This window comes from Hippopotamus amphibius, chromosome 17 (genome assembly GCF_030028045.1).
Source record: "Hippopotamus amphibius kiboko isolate mHipAmp2 chromosome 17, mHipAmp2.hap2, whole genome shotgun sequence".
In the NCBI taxonomy this organism is placed as follows: Eukaryota; Metazoa; Chordata; class Mammalia; order Artiodactyla; family Hippopotamidae; genus Hippopotamus; species Hippopotamus amphibius.
The window spans coordinates 57,231,415-57,258,676 of NC_080202.1; the positions used below are offsets into that span (position 1 = coordinate 57,231,415).

A 27,262-nucleotide genomic window follows, 5' to 3' on the forward strand; every position below is an offset into this window, starting at 1 on the left:
CTTTGGGGACCCTGCCTCCCTGGCAATAAGCTTTAAGCTAAAATACCTTTGTTTAGCTTACGGGAGACATCCTGACCAGGCCCACCTGTGAATGACTGCAGGGAGGAAGAAATGAACACATCCCCTCCGGAAGCTGATGGGAATGGGGAAATGTTTGACTTTACTCCCTCCCCTTTTAGTATAAAAGAAGTCCGAATTCTAACTGAGGCAAGATTGTTCTTTGGGACACAAGTCTCCCATCTTCTCAGTCTGCTGGCTTTCCTGGTAAAGTTGCTATTTCTTGCGACAACAACTCCTCTCTCAATTTATTGGTGTGTCCTATGGCAAGCAGGACCTGGACGAGCTTGGACTCAATACCACTTAGGTGTAGCTATAGAGAAAAACAAGACTGACCAGGAGTTGGTTAATTGTGGAAGCTGAGTAACGACTAAATGGTGGTTCATCTGCTATTATCTCCACTTTTGTATGTGTATGAAACGTTTTATTTATTTATTTGCAAAAGCACAGGGATCTTAGTCCCGCAACCATGAAGCAAACCGATGCCCCCTGCAGTAGAAGCACAGTCTTAACCACTGGACTGCCAGGGAAGTCCCCGAAACATTTTTAAATTGTGCAATAAAACGTCTTTAAATTGTGCGTCAAAATTATTGCACTAATGTGAAAAATCGGGAAGAAAGACTGCCCTGCAAAATGCTGATACTACTTGCGTGACAGCGGTAGGATGAGTCACTTCCCCCTTCATTTCTACATTTTCTGTAATGTGTCTGTATATTTTTATATTATTTTATAACGAGAGTTACGCATAATAAACCCTAGTGGGAAACAAAACCTCTCTATTTTTGCCGTCCTTATCCTGGCCTTAAAAACTCATCTGTTCTTTCCCCCACGCCCTCCAGGCTTTTACTAAACTTCCCGCCATCTTTCCCAAGTTTAGATTATCCGGGTACTGGAGCTATGAAAGTTTTGAGGAAAGCGGGTCAAGTTCAGCGCGCCCTAAACTTCCGCCCGCCAGCAACCTGATCCAAGGAACACGCCACTTAGCGCTGCGACCTCCAAGGGCGCAGCCTGGATTCGGGACACACCTCCTTCCGACCCGTGGGTAACATTTGCGCACGCGCGCGCCGAGGGACTACATCTCCTAGTAGGCTCTGCGCCTCGCAGGGAGCCGGCCTTGGTAGCGGAGGACTACATTACCCAGCAATACCTTGCAATAGGCGTTGGTCGGGGAGGACGACTGTTCAACCATTGGTCCAGCGTCTGTCGGAAGCTGCGCGGTGATTGGCCCAGAAGCCCGTCAGTTACTGCCAAGCTCAGTTAAGTTTTGCAGTTAGACTGCGTGAGGAGGGAGGGAGAGAAGAGCGCGGGGAGCCGGGCCGCGCCCTCTGAGCCGGGTGAGTGACCTCTACCTCCTCCCTCGTCGCACTCCGCTCGGGGACTTGCACCCTCGCTCCCCAGGGGAGCCCACAGGCGCAGGTATTCACGCGGGGGCGGGGACTGTACCCACACGTGTCACGTCTGACCTGAGAAGCATCTTCAGGGACGGAGGAAGCAAAACCCTGGACACACCCCGGGCACCTGTACGCGCCGGTGCCTACCTCGCGAGCGTTTTCGCGGACTCGGGGAGAAAAAACACGCCCTGGAGCACAGGTGGACACTTGTGTCCACACGCGGGGACATCTGCAGAGACCCCTCAGCTGAGCACGTGGGCTCACGGGCACACACGCTCACCGCGGGGCACCTGCATTCCTGAACCCCTTTTCCGCAGTAAAAGCAGGGATGGCGAAGACACACACACACACACACACCCCTGTCACTCACACCAGTGGGGGCCCCCCCCATCTTCTGGGTACTTTATTATATACTGCATATAATTATATTTCATGTTTATTTTGTCTCTTTAGATAAATAGTGTCAACTAAAAAAATTGCACAAGATGAGAGTTGCCAGTTGAGTTTATTTGGGGCAAAATTAGGACTGCAGCCTGGGAGACAGCATCCCAGATAGCTTTGAGAAACTGTTCTAAGATGACTTTGTTTCCCCTTTGCTTAATACTTACAAGCCTCTTAAGATAAATAGGGAAGGTTTTGGGAGTGGTAAAAGAATTGGTGGGCTTTGGATTATTTTTGGAGCCACAATTAAGTCAACAAACATTAATATGTTATTAATTTGATACTAAATATTTCCCAGTTCACGTGAAACTGAAATTTATTTACTTAATTTCTCTTGTACTTAGAATTGTTCGATTTGTAAGTGCCTATTTTTCCTTAAGCCAATCAAATAGAGCTCATTTACAAATTAACCTCAACAACGATATCTAAAGACAGACACACACTGAGACATACATATATCCAGACAGACAAAACGAGAGATCTCAAAGCTTCATTTTCCAAACTTAGTCATAAATTAGATATCACAATATAAAAACTCACTGACTAGTTTATAAACGGTTGGAATAAGAAAAATTTTTAAGGGCTTCTTCCAGTTGTTTTTTTTTTCCTTTTCAGTCTCAGGAATTAGAAATGGTTTAGAGCAGATATTTGTTCCTGAGAACTCTGGTCTCAAGGCAGAGAGAGAGAAAATCAGGTTCCCCTTAGTAGGACTTATTCCCTTAGGGTCAGAACTCTGAAGAGAATTTTTTTTTTTTCAAACTAGCTTTTTCTACTGGTTGGGAATTAAATGGGGTCGATTAAACCTTTGACCTGCATCGTGTACTTAATTGACGCAATTGAAGGTTCATAATTTTCGTAGTTACCCCGTTTCCTTTTTTTAAAATGGTTTTGAAGAGTTGGCCTGATATAGTTTCAAGTAATTGTTGGTTTCCTGCAAAGAAGTTACTCTATGATTACCTCTTTTAGAAGCTTCCAGATAACAATCAAAGTAAGCATTCCATTTAGTCTGTTAGTTCTTACGGCTGGCTTTTTTTTCCTTCTAACTGTGTGCGCAAAAATGTTTTTTGGACTATCAGAAGAACCCCAATTTGGTCATTTTAGGTTGAGATCTCCCTTAGTATAACTTTCCCATTTAAGTAGGTACTTGCAAGTATAAGTTTTTGTACGTACATAAACCTGGCCGGGGTGTTAGAAAGAGACTGGCCTTCTGATACCCCATGTTTCGGTGAGAGGCTGTATTTCCCATTTTAAAGTTGAATTTGTCTGGGATAAAAAAACTAGTGAAATTGTGTGGTGGGCCAGTGTGCTGCTTGTGAGCTTAACTCCTCTAGGCATCACCCCAGAGTCGTTTCAGCTCTCTTATGTGCCTTGGTCCTCCCTTAGGTAAAGACCACCGCAGGTGCTCAGATCACTGAATGGCCAATTCTTACTTTGCGACCCCCTGTGAGCAAGTGTTTTAATAAATAAGTGGGTTTCCCTATGGGACCACTGCACGATATGAGGACTCTGCCTCCACCACTCCTGTGAATCTCTCAGTCGCCTGAGAGAGCCATACTGGCTGGGAGTTCTTATTCCTTGTCTTCGGAGCAAAGCTCTCATGTAATATCTTCACTTTTATCTCAACAAATTCAATTAAGGCAGCCAAACTGAGGAAAAGCATCAGATCAGCCTCTCACCTAACCACTCAGCCAAGACCACTCAGTCTCCTACAACTGAGCAAACTCTGATATCTTTCAACCAGCACCCCCCCCCCCGCCCCCCAGGATCTTTCACCTGGGTGGCTATTCCCCAGTATCTTTCACCACCACCCCCCAGTATCTTTCAGCTGGGTGGGTATTCCCCTGGTATCTTTCAACCAGGCCCCCCAGGATCTTTCACCTGGTGGGTATTCCTCGCTATGTTTCAACTGAGCCCCACCCAGTATTTTTCCACTGGGTGGGTATTTCCCTGATATCTTTCAACCAGGCCCCCCCTCCCCCCCAGTATTTTTCAGCTGGGAGGAGGCAGGTACCTGCTACACCACCAAATAAAACTAAGGATCATCAACCAATACTGGAGATCCGAGAACCAGGAGAGACTTACCCAAATTCGTCTGGACTCTCCCAGGAGGCGGATGGGGCGCAAGGGGCCTCTGCTGGTACCAAGGCTCGGGCTCCTCGCAGAGTTTAAGCAAAGGAGAGAAGTCCACTCTGGGTCCCTTATCCATGGTCGCCAAAACTGTTGACTTAAAAAAGTTGCTCAATGTGAGAGTTGTGAGTTGAGTTTATTTGGGGCAAAATGAGGACTGCAGCCCAGGAGACAGCATCCCAGATATCTCTGAGAAACTGTTCCAAAGAGGCAGGGGGGAGGATTAGTATAAATGTATTCTTGGTAAAGGAGGAGTACATGTAATCAAATACATTTTTTTGTAGGGGGTTTCTGCTAGTCACGAGGAGCAGACGTCACCGTGTAGGGATTTAGTGCTTTTCTAGATAGAAGGAGATGCAGGGGTTAGGCTCATACAATGAGCTCCTGAAAACATCCAACTATCTGAAGACCTGTTCTGTCCGGCCAGTTTTCCAAAGCACGGAAGTCCCTCGTTCCTGGTCTCCACCCTGAATTCCCTTCATGGGATGCTGAAAGTCAGCAGCTGCACCAGCACGTGTGATTTAATCATTGTAGTAGAGACAGATGGCAAGTGCCAATTTATAGTTGACAATATCAAGGCTTTTTGGTACAAGAAAGAAATTTTGAACAAGCAGAAAAAGTAAGGCCACTGCTGAATTGTATTTAACAAGCCCTTTCACATGAATAAGACTTTTACCTTTTTCACAGAGCTTATCATGTATAGTATCTTGCGTGATCCTCCCAGGAATCTGGCTGGGCAGGGCCACCATCATTCCCATTTTCCAGAAGAAAAAGCTGAGCCTAGGTTAAATAAACCTGCCCAAGGGACATGAGAGAGACAGAATTTGAACTCAGGTTTCTTGACCTGAGGTTTAAGGTTATGTCCAGCTGTGCAGAGCTGCATATTTATAGAAATGCCTCCTTCCCTCCATGACAGCAGGGAACTGATACTGCTCAGTGTGACTGAGCAGTCCCTGGGCAACCTCCCGAGAGGCTCTGCCTCTCAATCACCTGCCCCGTGTTTAAACTGCTCCTCACTGGTGCCTGGGGAGTAGCAGCTTGAGTTAATGTCACAGAGAAGTTGTTGGGAAAGCCCAGGTCTCCTCCTTTGTGGATCTGGGGAGAAGTTACCAGGGAGTGGGCACATTCCTGGCGGGGGTTGCAAGTTTTCATACCATTAGACTTTTTTTTTTTGGCAGTGTCCTGTGGCTTGCGGGAACTTAGTTCCCCAACCAGGGATCGAACCTGGGCCCCAGCAGTGAAAGTGCCAAGTCTTAACCACTGGACTGCCAAGGAACTCCCCCATTAGACTTTCAATAAGATATTTTACAATACTTTGCCGATCGAGCCCCATGGAAATGTCTTGTTAATTTTAAGGATGGATTGGAGTGCTACTTTGGTAGTTTCAGAAAAGTGAGGGCTTGGGGCTGAGGGAGTGGTATGGATGGAGTTCCAGGGAGGGTGAGAGGAGAAAAAGAAACAATAGTGAGGTGAAGGTGTCCCTGTGTGGGCCCTGACTTCCTTGTTGCTAAAGGTATTCAAGAACTAGTTTAATTCTGAGGTCTCTTTGAAAGTCATTTTACATTTAGTTTTACTTGGGGTTTGGGGTGGCTGGCCATAATGAAGTCACACAATATAGAATTGTATAAAGAAAGAGGGAGGGAATTCCCTGGTGGTCTGGTGGTTAGGACGCTGTGCTTCCACTGCAGGGGCCCTGAGTTCACCCTGGTCAGGGAACTAAGATCCCGCCCGCCACACGGCGTGGCCAAAAATAAAGGGGGAGGAATCTGCCTTCCGTTGCCAACCCTCCTCTACAAAGGTAACCTTACCAACCTGTGGGTGTGTATGTCCTTACAGACATTCCCCCTTGGCTTTATACGACTGTACAGGGCGTATGGAGGTCTTACTGTTTTTCTTTTGCAAAAGTGGGGTTACCCTAGACAAACATACTGTTCTGAAACCTACTTTTCTCATGTTTCAGTCAGTTGTGGACATCCTTTCCAGTGTGTGTTTAGCTCTGGCTCCTCCTTTTTAGCAGCTGCATGGTGTTCCACTGCCTGGATGCGACGTAGTGTCCATCCCTCTATTTAAAATCATTTGCATTATATCCAGTTTTATAAATAGTGATGCAGTGCATGACATTTTACACGCATGTGCTAGTGTTTCTCTAGAGCAGCGGTTCTCAACCAGGGGCCGTCTTGTACCCCAAGAGGCATTTGTCAGTGTCGAGACATTTTTGATTGTCACAAGGGGCGTGTGGGGGGTCCTGGCATCTGGTGGGTAGAGACCGGGGTGCTGCTAAACACCCTACAATGACAGGGTAGCCCCCAACTACAAAGAAGTCTCCGTTCTAAAATGTCGTCAGTGCTGAGCTTGAGAAACTCTGCTCTGGATAAAAATGGAATTAGGTTTTTGGGTTTTTGGCTGTACTGTGCAGCACGGAGGATCTTAGTTGCCCAGCAAGAGATCGAACCCGTGCCCCCTGCAGTGGAAGCGTAGAGTCTTAACCACTGGACCTGCCAGGGAAGTCCCTGGAATTAGATATTTTAAAATAGTTTTTAAAAAATCCCAGTGCCCAGCAAATTATGACACAGCTATTCAATGTAATATGATCCAGCCATTTAAAATGATATTTATGGGCTTCCTAGGTGGCGCAGTGGTTGAGAACCTGCCTGCCAAGGCAGGGGACATGGGTTCGATCCCTGCTCCAGGAAGATCCCACATGCCACGGAGCAACTAAGCCCGTGCGCCAAAAAAAAAAATAAAATAAAATAAAAAAAATAAAATATTTATGAAGATCTTGTAGTAACATGGAATCTTGCTTTATGACATTATGCATTTTAAAAGCCACATACTGGACTTCTAGGTGGCGCAGTGGTTGAGAATCCCCCTGCCAATGCAGGGGACCTGGGTTCGAGCCCTGCTCCAGGAAGATCCCACATGCCGAGGAGCAACTAAGCCCGTGTGCCACAACTGTTCAGCCTGCACTCTAGAGCCTGTGAGCCACAACTGTTGAGCCCATGTGCTGCAACTACTGAAGCCCGTGCACCTAGAGCCCATGCTCCGCAACAAGAGAAGCCACGGCAATGAGGAGCCCGCGCACCACAATGAAGAGTAGCCCCCGCTCGTTGCAAATAGTGAAAGCCTGTGTGCAGCAGCAAAGACCCAACATAGCCAATAAATTAATTAATTAATTAATTTTTAAAAAAAAGTGTCACGTACTGGACTTCCCTGGTGGCTCAGTGGTTAAGAATCCATGTACCAATTCAGGGGACACAGGTTCGATCCCTGGGCCAGGAAGATCCCACATGCCACAGAGCAACTAAGCCTGTGCACCACAACTACCAAGCCTGCGCTCTAGAGCCTGTGAGCCACATCTGCTGAGCCCATGTGCCACAACTACTGAAGCCTGCACACCTAGAGCCCATGCTCCACAACAAGAGAAGCTACCGCAATGAGAGACCCGTGCACCGCAATGAAGAGTAGCCCCCGCTCACCACTAGAGAAAGCCTGTGCTCAGCAACGAAGACCCAGCGCAGCAAAAAATTAAATAAATAAAATAAATAAATGATAAAATAAATCTTAAAAAAAAAGAAGAAGAAGCACTGAGCTCACCTGGCTGAAGAGACTGAAGAGTGGTCCAGGGTGAGGTTGAAGAGGTGGGCCTCCATCATTTCACAGTATAACTCAGCTCCACTGCTGTGGGTGAGCCTGTGGTGTGTGCAGAGAATGGGGAAGAGAGGTGCAGAAGGACTCAGGGTCTTTTGGATCCTGGGGGCTTGTTAGAGAATCCCAGGCCCCGTTCCTGGAGCCTACGTGTCTGAGGGTCCCCCCTCGGCGTTCAGCTTCCGTGGGCTCTGCCCTCACGCTAAGGCAGGGCACTTCACCTCAGGCAGGAGCTGGACATAAAGTCAGGTGTCTTGGAAAGCCAGCGGATCTCTGGAAGTGAACTATTTCCTGTCAAGCCTGTTCATTCACTCAATCAGCAAATATTATAAGCAGTTACTGTGGTGGGCTCTCTTCCAGGCACTGGAATTACAGGGATGGACAAATGAGACCAAGGCCAGGTTTTCATAGGCTCAAATTCCAGTGGGGAGATAGACAAGAAACAAATGTACGGAATCAATGTCTGGTACATAAATGCTCTAAAGAAGAATAAAGTAGGATAAGGAGAGAAAAGGGATGTGGGCACTGCTTCAGGCGGGGCTGGTCCGGGAGGGCTGCTCTGAGGAGTGATGTGTGAGCTGGGACCCTAAGAACTTGCTCTGGTGTTTACTCCATGTCTCTTGCATTTAGCTCGAAGCTGATGGACATCGTATGGGCCAGAGGCAGGGATGGTGGGCTATGACCCCAGGGCAGACGGCAGGAATATCTCCAATCTCGAAGTGGCCGTGGCTGGGTCTGTGTCTGGACTGGTCACTCGGGTGCTGATCAGCCCCCTGGACGTCATCAAGATCCGTTTCCAGGTACCCTTTTCCCCTTTTTCCATGTAACAGGCTAGAGGACAAGTTCACTTTTTTTTTTTTTTTTAGCCAAAGCAGTTCCTGGAGCTTGCAGTTTTGTCAAAGAGAAGCACTTTGTTGCCTTTGTTGCCTTCTCTGAAATCCCTCCTTCCCACCCCCCTTTCCCATCGTCCTGAGCATTCCAATTTCGATTCCTAGCTTCAGATCGAGCGCCTGTCTCGCACTGACCCCAATGCAAAATACCACGGGATCCTGCAGGCTGGGAGACAGATTTTGCAAGAGGAGGGCCCAACAGCATTCTGGAAAGGACACATCCCTGCCCAGCTTCTCTCCATAGGCTATGGAGCTGTCCAAGTAGGTGGCAGGGGAAGCGGCCAGTCCCCCGAGGTCACGTTGCATAATAGGGGAGCCCAGGGTGGTGGGGGTGCACCCGGGCTGCCCGGGGGTAGGGCAGCAGGAGGTGGTCACACACTTCTCATTCGTCTTGGCTGGGAAGCTACCTGGCAAATGAAGACACAGTGAGAACTGTACCATAGGTGTCCCCTTACCCATGTCCCCCAACCGTGAGGTGCTGCACCTAGGAGACTTGATGCCGGGCCCAGAGCGGCTTAGCAAATGGCAACACAAATGCTTTTCATTGTTCAAAATAGCATTTTCACATCTGTGCTTCCTTTGAACTTCGCAACAGCACTGCAAGGAAGGTGGAGCAGGTGTTATGTGGGTCGCAGAGAGGTTGAGTGAGCTGCCTGAGGCCTCACAGCCTGTAGCTGGCGAGGCTGGGCTTAGGATCCAGGCTTCTTTTGTCCAGCCCAGCGCCAGTGTACCCCATGGCGTCTTGCCAGTAGCTGTACAGTAGCGGTGATGGAAGTAGCCAACCTGCACAGTGCTCGTGGGGCCCAGGCCCCAGGTGAAGCACTTCACATCCGCCACCCATGACAGCCCTCTGGTAGGTTCTGTTGCCACCTCTATTTTACACATGAGAAGCCTGAGGCAGAGAGAGCTTATGTCATCAGCCCAGCCAACGTCACGAGCCAGAAAGTGGCAGAGCCAGGATGCCCACCTGGGCCGCTGGCAGCAGAGCGGTCCCTGCCTGCTCCTCCCGTGGCGCTGCAGTGGCTGCTCCGGGCACGTGCCCCCGCCGCCCCGTCTCTGCACCCGGCCGACACTGTGTCCTGATGGGTAAACGCAGTGACGTGTGCTCTCAGGACCCTGAGCCTTCTTGAGTTGGCTGCAGAAGGATCTGAGCCCAAGGGGGCCTTCCACCACAGAATATGGAATATGTGGAGTTCTCCCAACAGAATTTCAGCTCCAGGCAGAATGCTTCTCAAACAGGGCCACTGCTGGCTGCACTGAAGGGGTCCCCGGCCTAGAATCAGATAATGGCCATCTTTTCCCAGATCTCAGGAAACTAAGTGATGAGTAGATTTTTTTTTCTTTCTCTCTCTTCTTTTTTTGGCCTCTCTGCGCGGCTTGCAGGGTCTCAGTTCCCCCACTAGGGATTGAACCCGGGACCACAAGCAGTGAAAGCACCAAGTCCTAACCAACTGGACTGCCAGGGAATTCCTGAGTAGAATTTTCTGATATAAAAATTTTCATGTGTGTGTGTGTTTTTTTTTTTTTTATGGCCGAGCCGCGGCATGGGGGATCTCAGTTCCCCAACCAGGGGTCAGACCTGTGCGCTGCAGTGGAAGTGCGAAGTCTTAACCACTGGACTGCCAGGGAAGTCCCTCTTATATATTTTCTTTACCCTTGACTATTTGGCTCTGCTCAGAGTATGAAAGGCATGTGAGCTTTGCACAAAGTTATATGTTTATTGGATTCTGTACCTGCTTAAGAAGAATATCTCCTGGTGCCTAGGACGGGCCCCCCCGGGTCACGGGTACATTCGGGGGGTGTCTATCCATGACATTGTCACGCACTCTTGCAGTTTTTGTCATTTGAAGTGCTCACCGAGCTGGTGCACAGGGCCAGCGTGCGTGACGCCCGCGACTTCTCCGTGCATTTTGTGTGCGGTGGCCTGTCAGCCTGCGTGGCCACCCTCGCTGTGCATCCTGTGGACGTGTTGCGTACCCGCTTTGCAGCTCAGGGTGAGCCCAAGGTAAGTGGCCGGGCAAGAAGGAGGGGTGCCCGAGGGATGGAGGGGGCCCTAGGGTGAGGGCCCCTTTCCTGAGAGGGAACGGAGCTGGGGGGCCTGGGGTTACAGGCCGTCCTTCAGCCTGTTTCTGCAACCCACGGTGGTGCTTGGAGCCAGGCAGGGTGCTCACAGCCTCACAGGGGACACAGAACCTGTGGGGAAACAGAACAAATACCAAACGGGGCGGGGGAAGGCGTCGGGGACGGTGAGACTTGGGTCCTATCGCTGTATTATTGGGAGGGATGCTTTGGTTTCCAGGAAGAATGGATTGGAGGAAATGGGATCATTGAGTCAGACTCGAGGAAGGGCTGACTGAGTGAAAGCGAGGGATTAAACTCTGAAATACCTCTCCCCATGACCTCTGTTTCCTGGACATACGTAAGAACAGCATAGGATATTTTTGGGAGAGAGGCTTGATCTGGGACCAGCCAAGCATAACTGTGATTTCAGTTCTGCCATTTTTTGGTGTACCCTTGGGAGGAGATCCTGGGCCAGGTGACCCCCTTTTTTTTAGGAGATGTTCTGATTAATTTTTTGGTTGAGGAGGGCAAAGTGCCCCAGGAACAGTCTAGAAGAAAACGACTGGGGCATGAGAGATGGGTTGCTCTGTGTGACACTGCAATGGAAAATAGAGATTTGGTGGAGAAATGAGATGAAGGGTCATGGGAAGGGAGCAGAGAAACGGAGGGGAACGGTTTATAAAGGGACAGACCTCAGCAACGTGGTGGCTGCTGGGATGAAGAGAATGGCTAGTGACAGTCCTTCAGTTTCTCTGTGCTGCGTGTGCTGTAATCCTCTTCTGTTACTTTCCAACCTTTAGTCCAAGTCTATGAGAAGGAAAAAGGTAAGACAGTAAGTAAGAATAGAATAGCATATTTCTTCTTAGGCTTAGACAATTGAGATGCTGGATTCTAGATTCTGGAATGGCTGGAAAATTGTATGTGAAAGTGAGGGGAAAAGACTTATTTAAAAAGTGCAAAACTCTCCACCTTCTTTAGACTAGTAGCATCCATAGTGTGAATCCTTACATCTACCTTTCTTTCTCTTTCTTTTTCTTTCTTCCTTTCTTCCTTCCTTCCTTCTTTAATATTTGTTTATTTACTTGGTTGTGCTGGGTCTTAGTTGTGGCAGGTGTGCTCCTTAGTTGCTGCTTGCCGGCTCCTTAGTTGTGGCACGTGGGCTTCTTAGTTGTGGTACATGTGCTCCTTAGTTGCAGCTGGGAGGCTCCTTAGTTGCGGTTCACTGGCTCCTTAGTTGCTGCAGGCGGGCTCCTTAGTTGTGGTACGCATGTGGGATCTAGTTCCCTGACCAGGGATCGAACCCCAGCCCCCCTGCATTGGGAGCACGGAGTCTTAACCACTGCACCACCAGGGAAATCCCTCACATTTCTTAAAAAAAAAAAAAATCTATGAGATGTGTAAAGCTTAAAAAGACAGACAGTTCTTCATGAATTATAATGAAAAAACACCAGCCACGCCCCCCCCCCGATTTTATTTCCCAGAGGCAACCACTTTTAATTTTTGTATCTGTTTCTTCCATAATTTACTTCTTAATTCAAAGTAACATGCTCTCTTTCTCCCTTTCCTTCTTATTTTTCAATTATGGACATTAACTACTGACCACTACTGTGGAAGATGAGGATTTGCCTCTTTTACCATCACCCTGTGTGTACTTGTGCTTCCTCCCCTGAGTACAGTACAACTGATTAATAGATTTTGGCTAAATCAGTACTCAGTTTATGCTATTATGATAATGTAAATGTTACTGCTGAGCCTCAAAATTGATTATGGTTATATTTTCTATCTTTGTCTTTCCTGAAGTTGGCAATCACGTTGTGTTTTGTTTGTCTAGCTTTCTACATGCTTACATGCTTCAAACACTCTCTCAATAACATCAGCCTGTGGTCATCAGTCCCACATTTTTATACTCCTCTTCCTGGAGGCCCCCAGCCTTGAACCCTTCACCCTCTGACTTCAATCTGGACTGTTTGCTCCAGGACTATGGCCAGCTATTTTCTTAGGAATTCTCACGTGGGATCCCATGTCTTCTCTTTCTTGATTAGTCCCTCAAGCACATCCTGAGGTATAAGTTCCTTACAGGAGCCTTGATAGGAAATGCCTTTATTTTCCTCTTACACTTAACTGAGGATTCTCAGTAGCCCTTGGTGTTGCTGAAGAGACGTCCAGAACCATTCTGATGACTGACCCTTTATATGAAACTATCCACTTCGCCCTCTTGGGAACTTTCAGGATCTTTTCTTGATCCCTAGCATTCTGGAAATTTACCATTGAAGTGCCCTGGGGCACGTCTCTTTCATTCATCGTGATGGGCACTTCCTGGGCCCTTTAGTCGGGATACTCATGTTCTTTTATGTGTATATATATATATATTTGGCTGCGCTGGGTCTTAGTTGTGGCACACGGGATCTTCACTGTGGCATGCAAACTCTTAGGTGCAGCACGTGGGATCTAGTTCCCTGCCCGGATCAAACCTGGGCCCCTCTGCATTGGGAGCGTGGAATCTTAGCCACTGGACCACCAGGGAAGCCCCCGGACACTGATGTTCTTCATGCCTGGGAAATGGTCATGAATTATTTATTCACAATTGCCTGCCCTCTGTCTTCTTTTCTTTCTTTCTAGAGTTCGTGTCAGTTGGACATTAGACATCCTGGATTGATCCTCTGATTGACCTATCTTCCATTTACCATCTGGGAGGTTTCCCTACTTTTATCATTTGGGCCCGCTATTGAGTTTAAACAACTGTCTGCTGACGCACGTTGGCTCCTAAGAACTGTTCTTTGGTTTGTTTGTTTTAGTCAGGTTTATTAACGTGTAACTTACATGCACAGTAAAATCCACTCTTTTTAGCACACAGTTCTTGGACTTTTGACAAATGCATACAGTCACGTAACCAGCACCACAATCAAGATATAAAACAGAAAGCCTGTCACCCCCCCACCCTCCGATTTCCTCCTGCCCTTTGTAGTTTGCTCCTCCCCACCTCCAGCCTTCGGTAACCACGGGTCTGTTTTCCGTCTGAAGCTCTGCCTTTTCCAAAATGTTACATAAATGGAATTATGCCTGTGTAGTCGTTTGAGCAGGTTCCCTTCACTTGGTAGATGCAACTGAGATGCGTCCGTGGGGTACCAGTGAGGAGTTGGCTCCTTCCTCTTTATTGCTGAGTAATATTCCATCATGTGGAAGAATCGTGGTTTGTTCGTTCAGAGACTTTGGGGTTGTTCTCCAGTTTGGGGCAGGTATGAATAAAGCCACTATAAACATTCACATACAGGTTATTGTGTGAACGTTTCATTTCTCTTGGTCAATTCCGAGGGGCGGGGTTGCTGGGCTGTATGGTAAGGAGTGTTTAATTGTATAAGAAAAAGGCAAGCTGTCTCCTGTGCGGCTGTGCCCCTTTGTGTTCCCACCAGCAGGTCTGGCTGCTCCTTCTCCTCACCAATACTTAGTATCCTGCGTTTCATATTTTTGTTTTATTCTTTTAAATTTTAGCCACTCTAATAGGTGTGAATAGTGGTATCTCATTGTGGTTTTTATTTAAATTTCTTTAATGATATTGAGCATCCTTTTACGTGTTTATTTGCCGTCTCTATACCTTCTTTGGTGAAGTATCTGTTCAAATTGTCCATTTTTCTATTGGGTGGTTTGCTGTTTTTATGTTACAAATATTTTCTGAGTCTGTGGCTATCTTTTCCTTTCCTTACAGTATCTTTCAAAGAGCAGATGTCTTGAATTTTGACAAAGTCCCATTTATCAATTTGTTCTTTTATGGATTTTGCTTTTGATGTTTTATCTAAGAAACCTTTGCCCAACTCAGAGTCACAAAGATTTTCTCTCAAGAGCTTTTTCTTGTTGTCTGAATCTTACCTCTTTTTAAAATAGATCCCCTGCTTTTACCATGAAGGTGATGCCTTCTTTATGGTGTGAGGATATTAGTTATAATTTCGTGAGTGGTTTCTTTCTCCTTTAGTTTTCTTCTGCTATCTGTACGGTCTTCCTTCCTAATGACTTCTGCCCCTCAGCAGTCATTTTGGCCTCTGTTTTGGGCGAGGCTTTCATCAAATGTCTGGTTACTCTTGGCTGCCAGCTTGGTGTTAAGAGGGGCTGCAGAAAGCAGAATGGGACTGGTGCGTGGGCAGGCTTGTTCCCTGATGGCCTTCCTCTGAGGCCCGGCCCTTTCATGCAAGTCCCTGGGGCGAAAGCCTTCAGTGTGGCTGCCAGCATCTGGGAGCCAAGTGTGAAGGGGCGTAGGGGTGGTACAGACTTTCCCTCAGTCACCGTCTGTCAGTGCAGTGCTTCACTGTACCCACAGCCAGGCGGAGTCAGCCCCTCTCGTCCATTGCAAAGAATATGTGGAATAGAAGCATACTAAAAAAAAATCAGTGGTCCGCGGTCTTCGTGCATAAAGGTCACCTGTTGGCAGTTTAAGAAACGTTAAGTCTGTGCATGTGACAAAAAGTCCAAATAGCATAAAATGGTAATAGTGAGTCTCCCTCCTCCCCTGGCTCCCTCCCCCGTACCCCCGTTTCCCTCCGTGGAGGTAATAATGTTACCGGTTCCTCCTTCCTTGCGTGTCGTTGGGGGGCAGATAATCTCTGCATACAGTTTGTCTCCTCCACAGACACTATGCCCGCTCTTCACATCTTGCTGGGTTCACTTAATTGTCAATATATATTTGGGGGATTATTGCCTAGCGGTCGTGTAGATTCCATCTTTCTGTTTTAACGGGTACACTATGTTCTTTTGAACAGGTGTGCCGTAATTTATATAACCGATCACCCAAGGGTGGACTTTGCACTTTTTGCCGTTCCGCATACTTTTGTGCACTCCTTGGCATATCTCAGTCCTGTAAATAGCTAGAAGGGGAGCTGCTAGACAGTCCCACCCTTGGAATTTTTGTTCAGCATTTGCTTTGCCCTCTTGGCAGGAGAATTAATGCTCTTGGTAGCTGGTTTCTAGACGAGGGGAGATATACCTGGTGGGCTGGGTTCTCGGGCTGAAACAGCGTTGTTCATCGTTGCACGTGTTGTGTCCAGGTCTATAAAACCCTGCGACACGCCGTGGTGACCATGTACAGGACCGAAGGCCCCTTGGTCTTCTACAAAGGCTTGAACCCCACCTTGATCGCCATATTCCCTTATGCCGGGTTCCAGTTCTCCGTCTACAGCTCCTTGAAGCACGCGTATGAGTGGGCCATGCCAGCCGAAGGAAAGAAGAACGGTGAGATTGCCCTCACGGGAAAGGGAGTCTGGGGCCTGCTCCGCCCCACCCCCAGGCCGTAGCATCTCTTTCTGAATCGGAGAGGAAATAAAGTTTCCCTGCAGAAGCTAAGACACCACGGATCTCTGAAGCCCCAGCTCTGTAAGGCAGCCAGCAAAACAAACGCACGCACCCACAGATGACTTTACTTCTTTCGGCTCTTGCCACTGTTATTTCCAACTGCCGCTCGTGGTGCTCGCTTTTGTCCAAGGTTCAACTTGCAAACAGCCCGGTTTTGCTTACGTGTTTGGTTTGGTTTTCATCTGGGGAGGCTGGGGGAGAGGATGGGCATCCTGGTCCCTCCCGGGCCTTGAGCTGAGCCATGTGGCAGAGCCTGCAGGCCTCGTCACCTCCAGCTGGGGTGGTTTCTGTTAAAGGCTCCCACCCCTGCTGCCACCAGCCTGTCCGATCTGCAGTCCGTCGTCGTTCTTGCAGAGAAAGTGGCTGTGTTCGGTTCTCTCACTCCTGGATTACATTCTTCTGAGATCAAGGATGCTGTAGGTTTTGGTTTATGGCCAAGGATTAGACTGTATACCCTTGAAGTTTACCCTAGGTTGCACTTCTCTCATTTTCCCCCTGCATCCCACTTCTTTGGTTCAGGGAACTTCAAAAATCTGCTTTGTGGCAGCGGAGCTGGAGTCATTAGCAAGACCCTCACGTACCCCCTGGACCTCTTCAAGAAGCGGCTGCAGGTCGGAGGGTTTGAGCAGGCCCGAGCCTCTTTTGGCCAGGTAAGCCGTCCCCCCGCAGACTGCTCTGACCCTGGCCCATCACTGGGCATGTGAAGGAGCCGGGGTCAGCTCCTGCCCGTCTGGCAGCTTTAACCCCCACAGTCCTCTCGGCCCCCAGCCTGTCTGCGGTGTCGAAAAATTAATCCGTCAATGTAAGAAAGAATTGGAAAATTTTATTCGAGCCACATTTGAGGACGTGAAGAGCATCCTCAGGAAGCACCCAGGAGGGACTTCCCTGATGGTGCAGTGGTAAAGAATCGCCCTTTCAATGCAGGGGACACGGGTTCAATCCCTGATCAGGGAACTAAGATCCCATGTGCCGAGGGGCAACCAAGCCTGTGCACCATAACTACTGAGCTCTCACGCCTCAACTAGAGGGCCGCCGTGCCACAAACTACAGAGGCTACACGCCCTGGAGCCTGCGCGCCACAACTAGAGAAGAGAAAAAACCCACGCGACACAACTAGAGAGAAGACCGCACGCTGCAATAAAAGATCCCGCGAGCCGCAACTAGGACCCAATGCAGCCAAAAATAAATACATAAAAAAAAAAAAAAAAAAAAAACAGCACCTGGGAAGAGCATCTCAGAAAGCTCTGAGAACTGTTCTGTCCATTAGAGGTCAAGACAGTTGATATAAGTTTTTGAGACAGAGACCTGTACATCAAATGACATATTATTATTATTTTTTTAATATTTCTTTATTTAGGCTGTGCTGGATCTTAGTTGTGGCTCACGGGATTTTCGTTGCCACATGTGGGATCTTCATTGCTGCATCCAGTATCTTTAGTTGTAGCATGCAGGATCTAGTTCCCTGACCAGGGATCGGGCCCAGGCCCCCTGCATTGGGAGCCTCCCGGGCAGGAAGGAGCTCTGTCCAGTGCTGATTTCCAGGCACTTCATCTGTTAAGTCTGAATTAGCCCAGTTGGAAGCAAAAGAATGAGGTTAACTTATTCTTTTTTATATTCATTCCTTCATCCAGCAAATATTTACTGGGAGGTCGAACATGCCAGGCTCTGTGTTGACAAAAGAACAGAGCTCACACCCATGTTTCTGTCACCTCCTCTCCCCAGGTTCGAAGCTACAAGGGCCTCCTGGATTGCGCCAGGCAGGTGCTGCGAGAGGAGGGCACGCAGGGCTGCTTCAAAGGCCTTTCCCCCAGCCTGCTGAAGGCTGCCGTCTCCACCGGCTTTGTGTTCTTCTGGTACGAGCTCTTCTGTAACCTCTTCCACCACATGAAGAAGGCAGACAGCTAGCCTCGAGGGCAGGAAGGGTGGCCTGAGGTCTTTCCCTGGAGGCGCCCTCCTGAAAGAAGACTTGATCTACAGTCCTGTGTTGCACTGAGAGGTGCTGCCTGGTCCCTCCCTCCAGGCCAGCTGTCCAGGGCACGAAGAGCTGCCAAGAGCAGGGCAGCAGCCTGGATTCCACCAGAAGGGCAAAGGGGGTTCTCCATGGGAGAGCACGGGGAGAATGCGGGACTTGATCTGCGGGTTCCCAGCCCAGCCAGTCAGAAGGAGTTGAATGTTTCTCTGTCTGGTGCACACTCAGGGCAACAGCTGCCCTCCTGTACGTCTTAGTCCCAACTGCCCAGAGAGCTCTCCTGACTCTGGGCAGGGCCGCAGCTTGAATGTGAGGCTGGGATCGGGCCCTTTACAGGGGTCTGGTCCCCACACTTGGGTTCTTACTCCCACCAATTATTTAATAGACATTAAAGCTAAAAGCACATTCCTTATCTTAGTCCTCCATCTTCCCTTCCAGATCACTTCCCTCCTCCCAAAGTATGAGGGACGGGATTCCTACCTGTCCTAAATTCTACTTTTCTCAGCAGTTGCATCCTTCGGGCAGCTTTGCTTCTAGTTCTGGGGGAATAATTCCGGGGGAATAATTCCAGCTGAATCAGTTCCGTTATAAACTCCACCCTGCTCAGATCTTCGTGTCTATAAAGGCACCAGTTGGGCTGTTCTCTCCCTGGATAGGCTGGTCACAGCCCGTAGGCCTCTAGGGAAAGCAGACCCCAGCGACCCCGCAGGTAGAGGCGGGGATGTGCTGATGGGGAGGGGGCATGGGTTAAGGCAGCAGCCCTTTTCCCCAGTCTACCAGGGATCACTCCTCTTTCACTGGGGCTGGGTTAGCCCTCCTGGGTGGTGGGGGAGCTGACAGCTGGGCCAGTGAGCATCAGCTGCCGGCTCGGTGCTCCTCCTGGGTCCAGCAGGGTGCTGTGTGCACCCTCGAATCTAAGGAGGGGGTGGAGCAGGCAGCCTGGTGCAGGCAGTTGGTGCCATGGGAGTCGTCAGGGCACAGGAACCCACAAGACACCCATCTAGGCACAGTTAGGGGCTTAAAAGAGAAGAAAATCTACGGAACACAACCACCACTTTCCACCCCAAGACTCCCCACCACCAGGGTGGGTGTCAGGGCTCTCAGTCCCCACAGATCTTGGGCCCCTTCTCGCCATCACTGTCTCATCTCTGGTCTGAGGCTTTGTGATGTGTCTGGTACCCAGAATCCTGAAGCTTCCCTGCTCTTAGTTGCTGATTATGAAGGTTCACCTTTAGCTGGAGGGTTCCCACACCCACAGGGTTTTGACATTCAGGGGTTGCAGCTGCAGAGAGGCAGCTGCTCGAATGTATTTTTTATGAAATGCCATTGCAGTAAACTTCATTCTTTTCAGCTCTCCTGCTCATTGGTTTCTTTTGCAGCAGCTGAGATTCTCTTCCTTGTTCATTTTCTGGTGACCACTCTGGCAGTTCTTTGGGCAGGAGGAGCGAGCTTTGGATACAGGAAACCGCTATCAACACTTCTTTCTTGTCTAAGGGATGGAAGAGACAGTTCTTTTCCAGCCTCTTCTGTGTGCCCTCCTGCAACCCAGGGCTGACCTCAGAGGTGGCCCTGTCTGTGCTGCTGGGCCCGCGCCTCTCCCCCGACCAAGATGGACTGAGCCAGGAGCTTGCTCAACCTCAGGGTCACGCCCAACACCTCGGGCGCCACAAGTTGGCAACTGGGACCCTTTCTCTTGGGCTGGCCCATTGATTTTTAACTTATTTTACCAATATCGCTTGTACTTGGAGTAGGAGAGGGGCTTAGTGGGACTTGATCCGGCCCTTACGACCTCCCCGCCTCCTCCACTTTGGGGGGAGGGGGTGGGAGTGGGGAGCACGCGGCCACCCCCTGCGAAGCCCTGCCCCTCCAGCCGTCTTCTCCGCGCTCCCACCTTGCTCCCTCCCGCCGCGCGGCCGCGCACCGCGCCCTCCGCAGGCCCCTCCCGCGCCAAGCGGCCCGGCCAGTCTCCTGACCCCGCTTTAACCTGAGCCCTGGCGTGGGGCGGGGAGAGCGGGGGTTCATGCGGGCCGAGGAGCCGGCGTGGTCCCGGACAGGCCGTGGGAGGACCGGGTGAGGAGAGGACAGGGGCGGTGGGAGCAGTGCCGCCGGCGTCCTGCGCGGCCCCACGCTTGGAACCTGCGGGCGGGCCTGGCCGGGCGGCGAGGGCGGCGCCGTCGAGGCTCCGGCAGGTGGCGCCAGCGAGGCGGCCCCGCCGCCCAAGCCCCGCCCCGCCCCGCCGCCACGCTAGGAAATGACCTAAGCGGCGGCGAGGCGCCAGGAGCGCCGCGGATGCGGGGCGCGCGCACCATGCCTGCCGAGCGGCCTCCGGGCATGCGGGCGCGGCGCCGGCGCGGCAGGTGGGTCTCGGCGCTGCAGCCGCATCTCCAGCCCACGGGACGCCGGACGGCGGGCTCCACTGAGCCGCTGGGAAGGGCGCTCCGGAGTTAGGGAAGCTGCCCGGGTCTGGAGACCCCTAAGGTCTTCTCCTTTGGCCATGGGGGAGGCACCGAGTCCGGAGAGGGGACTCCAACGGGAACCAGCTCTGGGGGACACGTCACCTCGCTCCCCTCCTTGAGAGGAAGGATCCAGAATGGAGCTCGGGACTCTCGGAGAGTCTTGAGAGGGCAGGGCCGGGTTTCTGCCACTCGGGAGGCCAGTTTAACCAGTCCGTCCCGGGGAGAAGCTGGCCCGGACAAGGGGAGTCAGGGCGGCAGAGTCGCTTCTGCACCCAGCCTCTGGGCGGCCCCACCCCGAGGGCTGGAGGGTGGGCTTTCTGGACTGAGGACTCTGACTAACGGGAGAGGGTTGGGGAGAGGGGCTTGGACCCCTGCTGGGACAGAGATGTCCGAAGCATGGAGACCCCAGCCCTGTCACTCGCCGGGAGCCGTGCTGGACCAGCAGCTTCCAGGTCGGCTTATATAAGCGGGGAAAGTATCTAATATCCACACATCCACCTCCGCAGCTCAGTGCACCGCACCCCAACCCAACGTTGGTATGAGCTGAGACTAACCCTGCCTCCTGCTGGGACTGGAGGATAGATGCATCCACTCTTCATCTCTTTACTCTTGTGTAATTCCAGAAGCTACAGGGCTTCTTTAACTGAGCAGCAGGTGCCTGGCTGGTGCCCAGTCTCCACCAGAAGCCAAGCTTGGTGGGCACCCAGCCAACCACCGAATGCCATGGACTGCCCAGGAGCACCTGCCCCAAGCACTGGCCAGCCCTATCCAGGGCCTGTAGAGCTGGGAACCCTGACCCCATGCTCCACACCTGAGGCCTCTCCCGCTGCCTCTCCTCCCCAGGTGCTGTCATTAGTCCCAACCCAGTAAAGAGCTCTTGTGGCTGGATGGTCATGGGGGAGCCTGGTAGAGAAGAGTATAAAATCCAGTCTTTTGATGCAGAGACCCAGCAGCTGCTGAAGACAGCCCTCAAAGGTGAGCATGCGGAGGGAGCCCCCTGGGCCCGGGCCCGGAGCTACAGAGAAGGGGCCGAGGGGATAGGACTGGAGGACTGAGCCTTAGCCTGCGATTGGCCAGCCCTCTCCCTTCACTTTCTGAGACTAGGAGTCAGCAACATAATTCTGGGACTGAAAGACAAGCTACACTGAGGCCACTATTTGGGAGTATGGAGCATAGTCACCCCTCTCAGATTGTAAAGGCCTTTTTTTGGTTTAGTCACCCTCCAAGAAAGGAGGGTGAGGCACAGAGAACACAGTTCCTGCCTCTTAAGTCCTTAAGCTGGACCTGGTTTCTGCATTGCTGCAGCCAACTCTCTTGAATGTGCAGAGCTGCCTGACTTGGGACAGAGGATGGAGTGTTCTGCTTGGCAGAGGAGCTACAGTAATTGTCCTGGACCAGTGCCTTCCTGCAGCACTCAGGACAGACGTTTGACTCAGCTAACGATTAGCAATGCCCATCATGTGCCAAGCTGAGCAGTGGGGAGGCCCTGCCTGGCCCGCTCTTGTCAGGGGTTCATGTGTGTGTATTATATGAACACTTCCATGAAATAGCAGTCAAAGACATTGTTATTCAGTGTTCCGTCCTCAACCTAGTGCCAGGAAAAGATGTGTCCTAAAAAAACGAGCAGTCTCTGATTCTCTAACAGCCACATAACTCTCCCCGTTTCCTCTGATTGGGCCATCAGGAGGCTCATGGCTACAGCTGCTCCTGTGTGTAGTTTCCTGTTTCCTGGTCTCTTTAAATGGAAGCGTATAATAGGAGTGCTCTTCTGTGAACGTCTCGAATCCTTTAGAAGCAGGTGGAGGCAAATGTGATAATTAAGCAGCTCTAGACTCCCCACCTGTCTTTACCCTAGATCCAGGTGCCGTGGACTTGGAGAAAGTGGCCAATGTGATTGTGGACCATTCTCTGCAGGACTGTGTGTTCAGCAAGGAAGCAGGACGCATGTGCTACGCCATCATTCAGGTTGGGTGGGGCCGGTAGAGAAGGGGAGTCGCTTTGAGGAAGGTGCTTCAGAAGTGGGCAGAGGCCTGGCCAGCAGGGCAGAGATGCAAAGGGCTGGCCCCAGAGGCGAGAGAGGAGGAGGACAGCAGGGTCCTCGGCCTTGGAAGCTTGGGTGGAGTCGCGACAGCCCCGTGACTGCCCTTCACTCCCGTCTCCCTGGCTCACAGGCGGAGACCAAGCAAGCAGGCCAGAGTGTCTTCCGCCGTGGACTCCTCAACCGGCTGCAGCAGGAGTACCAGGCTCGGGAACAGCTTCGAGCCCGCTCCCTGCAGGGCTGGGTCTGCTATGTCACCTTTATCTGCAGCATCTTTGACTACCTGAGGGTGAGGCCCTGCCAGCCACGTCCTGGGCAGCAGAGACGGCCTGTCTCCTGCGCCACTAAGCCAGTGCTCTGGCCCCTGCTCTCCCCCTGTAGGTGAACAACATGCCCATGATGGCCCTGGTGAACCCTGTCTATGACTGCCTCTTCCGGCTGGCCCAGCCCGACAGCCTGAGCCAGGAGGAGGAGGTGGGTGGCCCTGGCACAGAAGGCTGTGGAGGTGGGCCGTCTTTGGCTACACTCAGAATGCCCGCCCACTGTCCGTGGAGACTCTCGAGGGTGTCACTTGCTGGGGCAAGAGCCTGGTGGGAGCATTTAAGGCCTGTCACAGTTACACAGCAAGCTGCTAGGTCTGGAATTTATCCAGAACAGAGCACAGCCAAAACCTGGCTGAGGCTGCCTTCCCAGCAGGAAAGCCAGCCTGTGATAGGAATGGTGAGAGCGTCAGCCAGCTGCGGATACAGATGGCCCCAAAACCACACCAGGACTGGGGGGAGGAGTTAGGAAAGTAGGGTTCAGAAGCAGTTTGGAGACAGGGCCTGAGTCCAGCCTGGCCCAGGTGAGAGACTTTAGACAAGTCTCTGAACTTGCTTCCTTTCATGTAAGACGGGGACAGTGCCCACTGGGTGGCGTGAGGGTGAAGTGGGGCAACACGTGTACAGGGCCAGGCCTGGTGCCTGGCACACAGCACGTGCTCAGTAAACGGGTGCTGTGTGTGACGGGGGCCCTGCCTGGGGTCACCTCCTGCTGCCGCCTGCAGGTGGACTGCCTGGTGCTGCAGCTGCACCGGGTAGGGGAGCAGCTGGAGAAGATGAACGGACAGCGCATGGATGAGCTCTTTGTCCTGCTCCGGGATGGCTTTCTGCTCCCAACCGGCCTCAGCTCGCTGGCCCAGCTGCTGCTGCTGGAGATCATCGAGTTCCGGGCAGCCGGCTGGAAGACGACCCCGGCTGCCCACAAGTATTACTACAGCGAGGTCTCTGACTAGGCCTCCTCCCCGGCAGCACCGGCCTTTCTTCTACCCACCTCCCAGACATTTTCCCTTCCAGACTTTCAAAAGCATCCAAGATGTTTCCCACTTACATGCAGTGATCCCACCCTGAGCATCTTCCTTTCGATTCCAGAATTGGGGAAGACACCGAACAGACCTGCCTCACAGTCCCATCAGCGTTTCTCTCCCCTCACCTTCTTCCTGGGCCAGGCAGAGAAAGGCAACTCCTGACAAGCACTGCACTGTGTAACCATTAGTGCAATAGCTCTCTTGGTGCCTCAGTTTCCCCATCTGTAAAATGGGTACACAGAGCCATTGGTGGGGTGCTTTGGAATATCAAAAGGGAGAAGCAGAGTCACACCAGAAACTGCTTTTTATACATTTTGTACAAGAACCACTTTGGAACCAAGCGTATTTCCTCCAGTTGGTTTTAATGAATGGCCACACCAAGTCACATGCTACACCACCTCAGGATGAGAATTTCCTAATAAACTTTTTCTGATACTAAAACTGCTTGCTTTCGTATCACCCAAAGGTCCACCCCAAGCTGAAGGAACAGAAGGCTGGATGAGCCCTAAGTTTCTTGGGGGAAATCCAAGTTGATATGTCCCCTCTTTGCAAGGAGGTGGGGCAGGGAGAGTGAGTTCCAGCCCCCAAAGAAAGGACCAACAAGCAATAAACATGCTGCTCCATCCTTCTTATGAGGCCCGCCTGCCCTTGAAAGGGAAGGATACCCTTAACCCACACGTGTTTCGCAACATGGCAACTGGCTCACGCTGCTCCTTGCAGCAGAGCGCGCTGGGCTCCTCCCGGCTCCTCCGCCCACTACCACCAGCGGTAGTGGGCCAGCGCTCGGTTGGCCTCGGCCATCTTGTGCATGTCGTGCTTCCTCTTGATCACGGGGCCTCGGTTGTGAAAAGCCTCCAGCAGCTCCTGAGACAGCTTCTCCGGCATCAGCGTCCGCCGGTGCTTATTCTCCCTGCACTCAGTAATCATCCACTTCATGGCCAGGAAGCGGCGACGCCGGTCAGCTAGTGGCACGGGGACCTGGGCGACACAGGACACGGGCAAGCTAGCCTAAGCACTTGGCAGGACTGCAGCCTCCTTCCTCCTACAGTCCTGAGCAGCTGCCAGAGGCCCGCTATGGGCCAGCCCTGGCAAGGCTGCTAAAGAGAGGGGCCTGTCTTCTCCTCTCTGAGCCTCTCTCGCCCCTGGCCGACCTCAGGGCAGCAGACATCAGGCGTTCATTGAGTAAACATGCCTTGAGCACTGGCCTCTTTCACCTCTAAAGGGAGGTCAGCCAAGATAATACAGGCACCACTGGGAAAGCCGTCAGCTGGCGTGACTTAGCCGACACCAACCATGTGTGCCTAGAAAGAAAACCCTCTTGTCCAAGAATCATGTCAGGCTCCCCATCATGTGCCAGGAACCATGCCAGACCCTAGGGACACAGACATCAATGAGAACGTCTCTACCCTTATGAAGTTTACACTGAAAAATTAAAGACAAGAACACTCACTTATGACAATGAAATATACGGTAGGATAGAGACACCTAGTTCAGTCCAACAAACAATGATGAAGCATCACTCAAGCACTACGCTAGACACTGGTGGTAAAGATGAGGTATAAACATAGTCCCTCATCATGAGAAGCTTATAGTTTACAACACAGAATGCCAAATGGGGTGGGGTGGGGTGGGGGGCTTCAAAAGAGGTCATTTGGATACTTTTTTTTTTCTTTTTTGCTCTCTTCCATCTTCTGCCTGTAATCTTTACACTAAGGGGCTCAGATGAGCAGATCCTGACACTCCCCACTCCCTTCAAAGCTACCAATCTTGGCCCAACTCCACCCACCCCACCATCTTGTTTCATACATGAGCAGCCCTGCTTTCCCGCCCTGACCACTCACCTGGTAGAAATGGCCACCCTTGAGGATGGGTACCAGCCCAATCACAGGCTCACAGTTCTTCAGTGCTTGGTGGAAGATGGTGTAAGGGTTGCGTTCGATGGTTGCCTGTTCCTCTGCAGAAGCAGCGTGATACTTCTCAAACTGCTTCCTTTTCACAGCTTCCAGAGTCTGCAAATGGACACAGTGGAAGAGGCTGCTGCAGGCTCCCTAAAGGGTCTACCCGGCTGAGCTGGGATCTTGCCCCTTACTCCCATCATCCTGTTCTTCTCCTGTAGCTGTGCAGCTACTCCCTCAGCACTTCGGAAACAAAGATCCTGGACTAGGACAGAAAGAGCGGGCTAAGATTTGTGACGTGGGGGTGGGGAATGGCAGTGGTTGATTCCTGCAGGACTTCCTAAAAGCCCCCACTCCCACACATAAGTACAGGGAAGTTAATTATAATGAGGGTATAGAATGAACTATTTTTTATGTTAAAACAAAAGAGCCAAGTTCCACGCTATGGGGAAAACAAAGACGACAGAGAGAGGGACGTTTTACCTGTGTCACGAGGGATCTGGCCAGTATTTTGTTTCCTCCTTTCATCATCATGTTGGTGAATTTACTTCAAGAAGAAAAGCAACATGTTTACCTTACGAGGCTGCATCACAGCATCCCTACCGTAGACCCTCCCTAGTATAGTCCCAATCGTGGAACAAAAGTTTGTTTCCTGCTAACCTGATCACTGGGTCTTCAAACACAGAGCTTGTTTTCGTCGCTGGGGCAGCTTTGATAACCTGAGTCTTCCTGAGCTCCCGCTCATACTTCTCCTCCTCCGTCAGCTCGGCCCAGGGCTTGCGGTAATACTCCTTGTCAATCCGGGGATCCTGGTATTCAGGACCATAGCGGCTCCACCTCACCTGAGTTAGTCTGGGAATGGGGAAGAGGAAGAGGAAGAGGAGGGCAAAAGCTGACTCCACAAGAGAAAAAGCTTGACATAACAATAGGCACATGTGCCAATCCGCCGACGAGTGAGAACCGCCTGGAGACCGCCAGCCAAAGCTGAACCGCAATAATTCTGGCTCTTATCCCAAGAGGTAGGTCTTCCCCCAAACAGGCCAGGAAAGTCTGCTCCTCAAGTGCCCACGGTAAGGAGAGGCTCCTGAACCTCAGGACAGGCGACCCGCGTATGCATCTCTACCCCCGACTCCCAGCAAAGAAAATCCCAGCTCTGAGTTCTTTAACAAGATCGCACTGTCAGTTCCAAGTGAGAACCCCTCGGGTGGGGGGCAGTCACTAAGACTTCAGGTTGACCCAAAGTCACGCGGCTGATCAAAGAGGCTTGGACTCAACATATCCCGACGCCCAGGCTCTCTCCAGGTTCCCGCGAGGCCTGCCTGTGGCTCTCCCTTCCTTCCCAGCAGGTCTCCCCGTGAAGACACAAGCGGCCTCCCTGCTGCCCGCCGCCCTCTCACCCTGGAAGCCGCAAGACAGCACTCCGCACACCCAGCGCCAAGCCCGACCACCCTCGCGCCGCCTTCGTCGCGCTGGCAGCCATCTTGGCTGTCCACGAGGACCCCACAGAGGCTGCCCTCGGCGTGCCTGAGCGAGTGCGGGAAGCCGGGGAAGAGGCTCTACAGGGTCCGAATTCTGTGCATCACCCTATTCACCTGGGCCTTAAGAGTCTC

The 27,262-nt window shown here is 51.3% G+C and overlaps 3 protein-coding genes across 4 annotated transcripts; 2 read left to right on the plus strand and 1 right to left on the minus strand.

The window, feature by feature from the left end:
- Window positions 1–1,326: 1,326 nt before the first annotated feature.
- SLC25A19 (solute carrier family 25 member 19) lies at window positions 1,327–19,264 on the plus strand. The gene is made up of 7 exons (XM_057716584.1): window positions 1,327–1,391; window positions 8,292–8,461; window positions 8,657–8,812; window positions 10,386–10,556; window positions 15,646–15,829; window positions 16,469–16,599; window positions 17,672–19,264. The coding sequence occupies exons 2-7, from the start codon at window positions 8,330–8,332 to the stop codon at window positions 17,852–17,854; spliced, it is 957 nt and encodes a 318-aa protein (XP_057572567.1). The 5' UTR covers window positions 1,327–1,391; window positions 8,292–8,329; the 3' UTR covers window positions 17,855–19,264.
- Window positions 19,265–20,158: 894 nt separating this feature from the next.
- MIF4GD (MIF4G domain containing) lies at window positions 20,159–24,198 on the plus strand. Of its 2 annotated transcripts, XM_057714911.1 has the most exons (7): window positions 20,159–20,275; window positions 21,218–21,349; window positions 21,680–21,799; window positions 22,230–22,339; window positions 22,546–22,701; window positions 22,794–22,886; window positions 23,458–24,198. In XM_057714911.1, the coding sequence occupies exons 2-7, from the start codon at window positions 21,262–21,264 to the stop codon at window positions 23,683–23,685; spliced, it is 795 nt and encodes a 264-aa protein (XP_057570894.1). In that variant the 5' UTR covers window positions 20,159–20,275; window positions 21,218–21,261; the 3' UTR covers window positions 23,686–24,198. The 2 variants fall into 2 exon arrangements, with proteins under 2 accessions (XP_057570894.1, XP_057570892.1); XM_057714909.1 differs by lacking the exon at window positions 21,680–21,799.
- Window positions 24,103–27,255, minus strand: MRPS7 (mitochondrial ribosomal protein S7). Its single transcript, XM_057714908.1, has 5 exons — window positions 27,050–27,255; window positions 26,313–26,504; window positions 26,136–26,199; window positions 25,599–25,766; window positions 24,103–24,735 (listed from the first exon to the last, which is right to left on the minus strand). The coding sequence occupies exons 1-5, from the start codon at window positions 27,130–27,132 to the stop codon at window positions 24,514–24,516; spliced, it is 729 nt and encodes a 242-aa protein (XP_057570891.1). The 5' UTR covers window positions 27,133–27,255; the 3' UTR covers window positions 24,103–24,513.
- Between the last annotated feature and the right edge of the window lie 7 nt (window positions 27,256–27,262).

Coding starts and splice junctions, on each gene's coding strand:
- MRPS7 (XM_057714908.1), bottom strand. CDS start 27,132: ATGGCTGCCAGCGCGACGAAGGCGGCGCGAGGGTGGTCGGGCTTGGCG. Junction 26,200..26,312: donor TTTGAAGACCCAGTGATCAG/GTTAGCAGGAAA, acceptor TTCTTCTTGAAG/TAAATTCACCAACATGATGA. Junction 25,767..26,135: donor CCAGATCCCTCGTGACACAG/GTAAAACGTCCC, acceptor GTCCATTTGCAG/ACTCTGGAAGCTGTGAAAAG.
- SLC25A19 (XM_057716584.1), top strand. CDS start 8,330: ATGGTGGGCTATGACCCCAGGGCAGACGGCAGGAATATCTCCAATCTC. Junction 8,813..10,385: donor TAGGCTATGGAGCTGTCCAA/GTAGGTGGCAGG, acceptor GCACTCTTGCAG/TTTTTGTCATTTGAAGTGCT. Junction 10,557..15,645: donor CAGCTCAGGGTGAGCCCAAG/GTAAGTGGCCGG, acceptor TGTTGTGTCCAG/GTCTATAAAACCCTGCGACA.
- MIF4GD (XM_057714911.1), top strand. CDS start 21,262: ATGGTCATGGGGGAGCCTGGTAGAGAAGAGTATAAAATCCAGTCTTTT. Junction 21,350..21,679: donor GCTGAAGACAGCCCTCAAAG/GTGAGCATGCGG, acceptor GCATTGCTGCAG/CCAACTCTCTTGAATGTGCA. Junction 21,800..22,229: donor CTGCAGCACTCAGGACAGAC/GTTTGACTCAGC, acceptor TCTTTACCCTAG/ATCCAGGTGCCGTGGACTTG.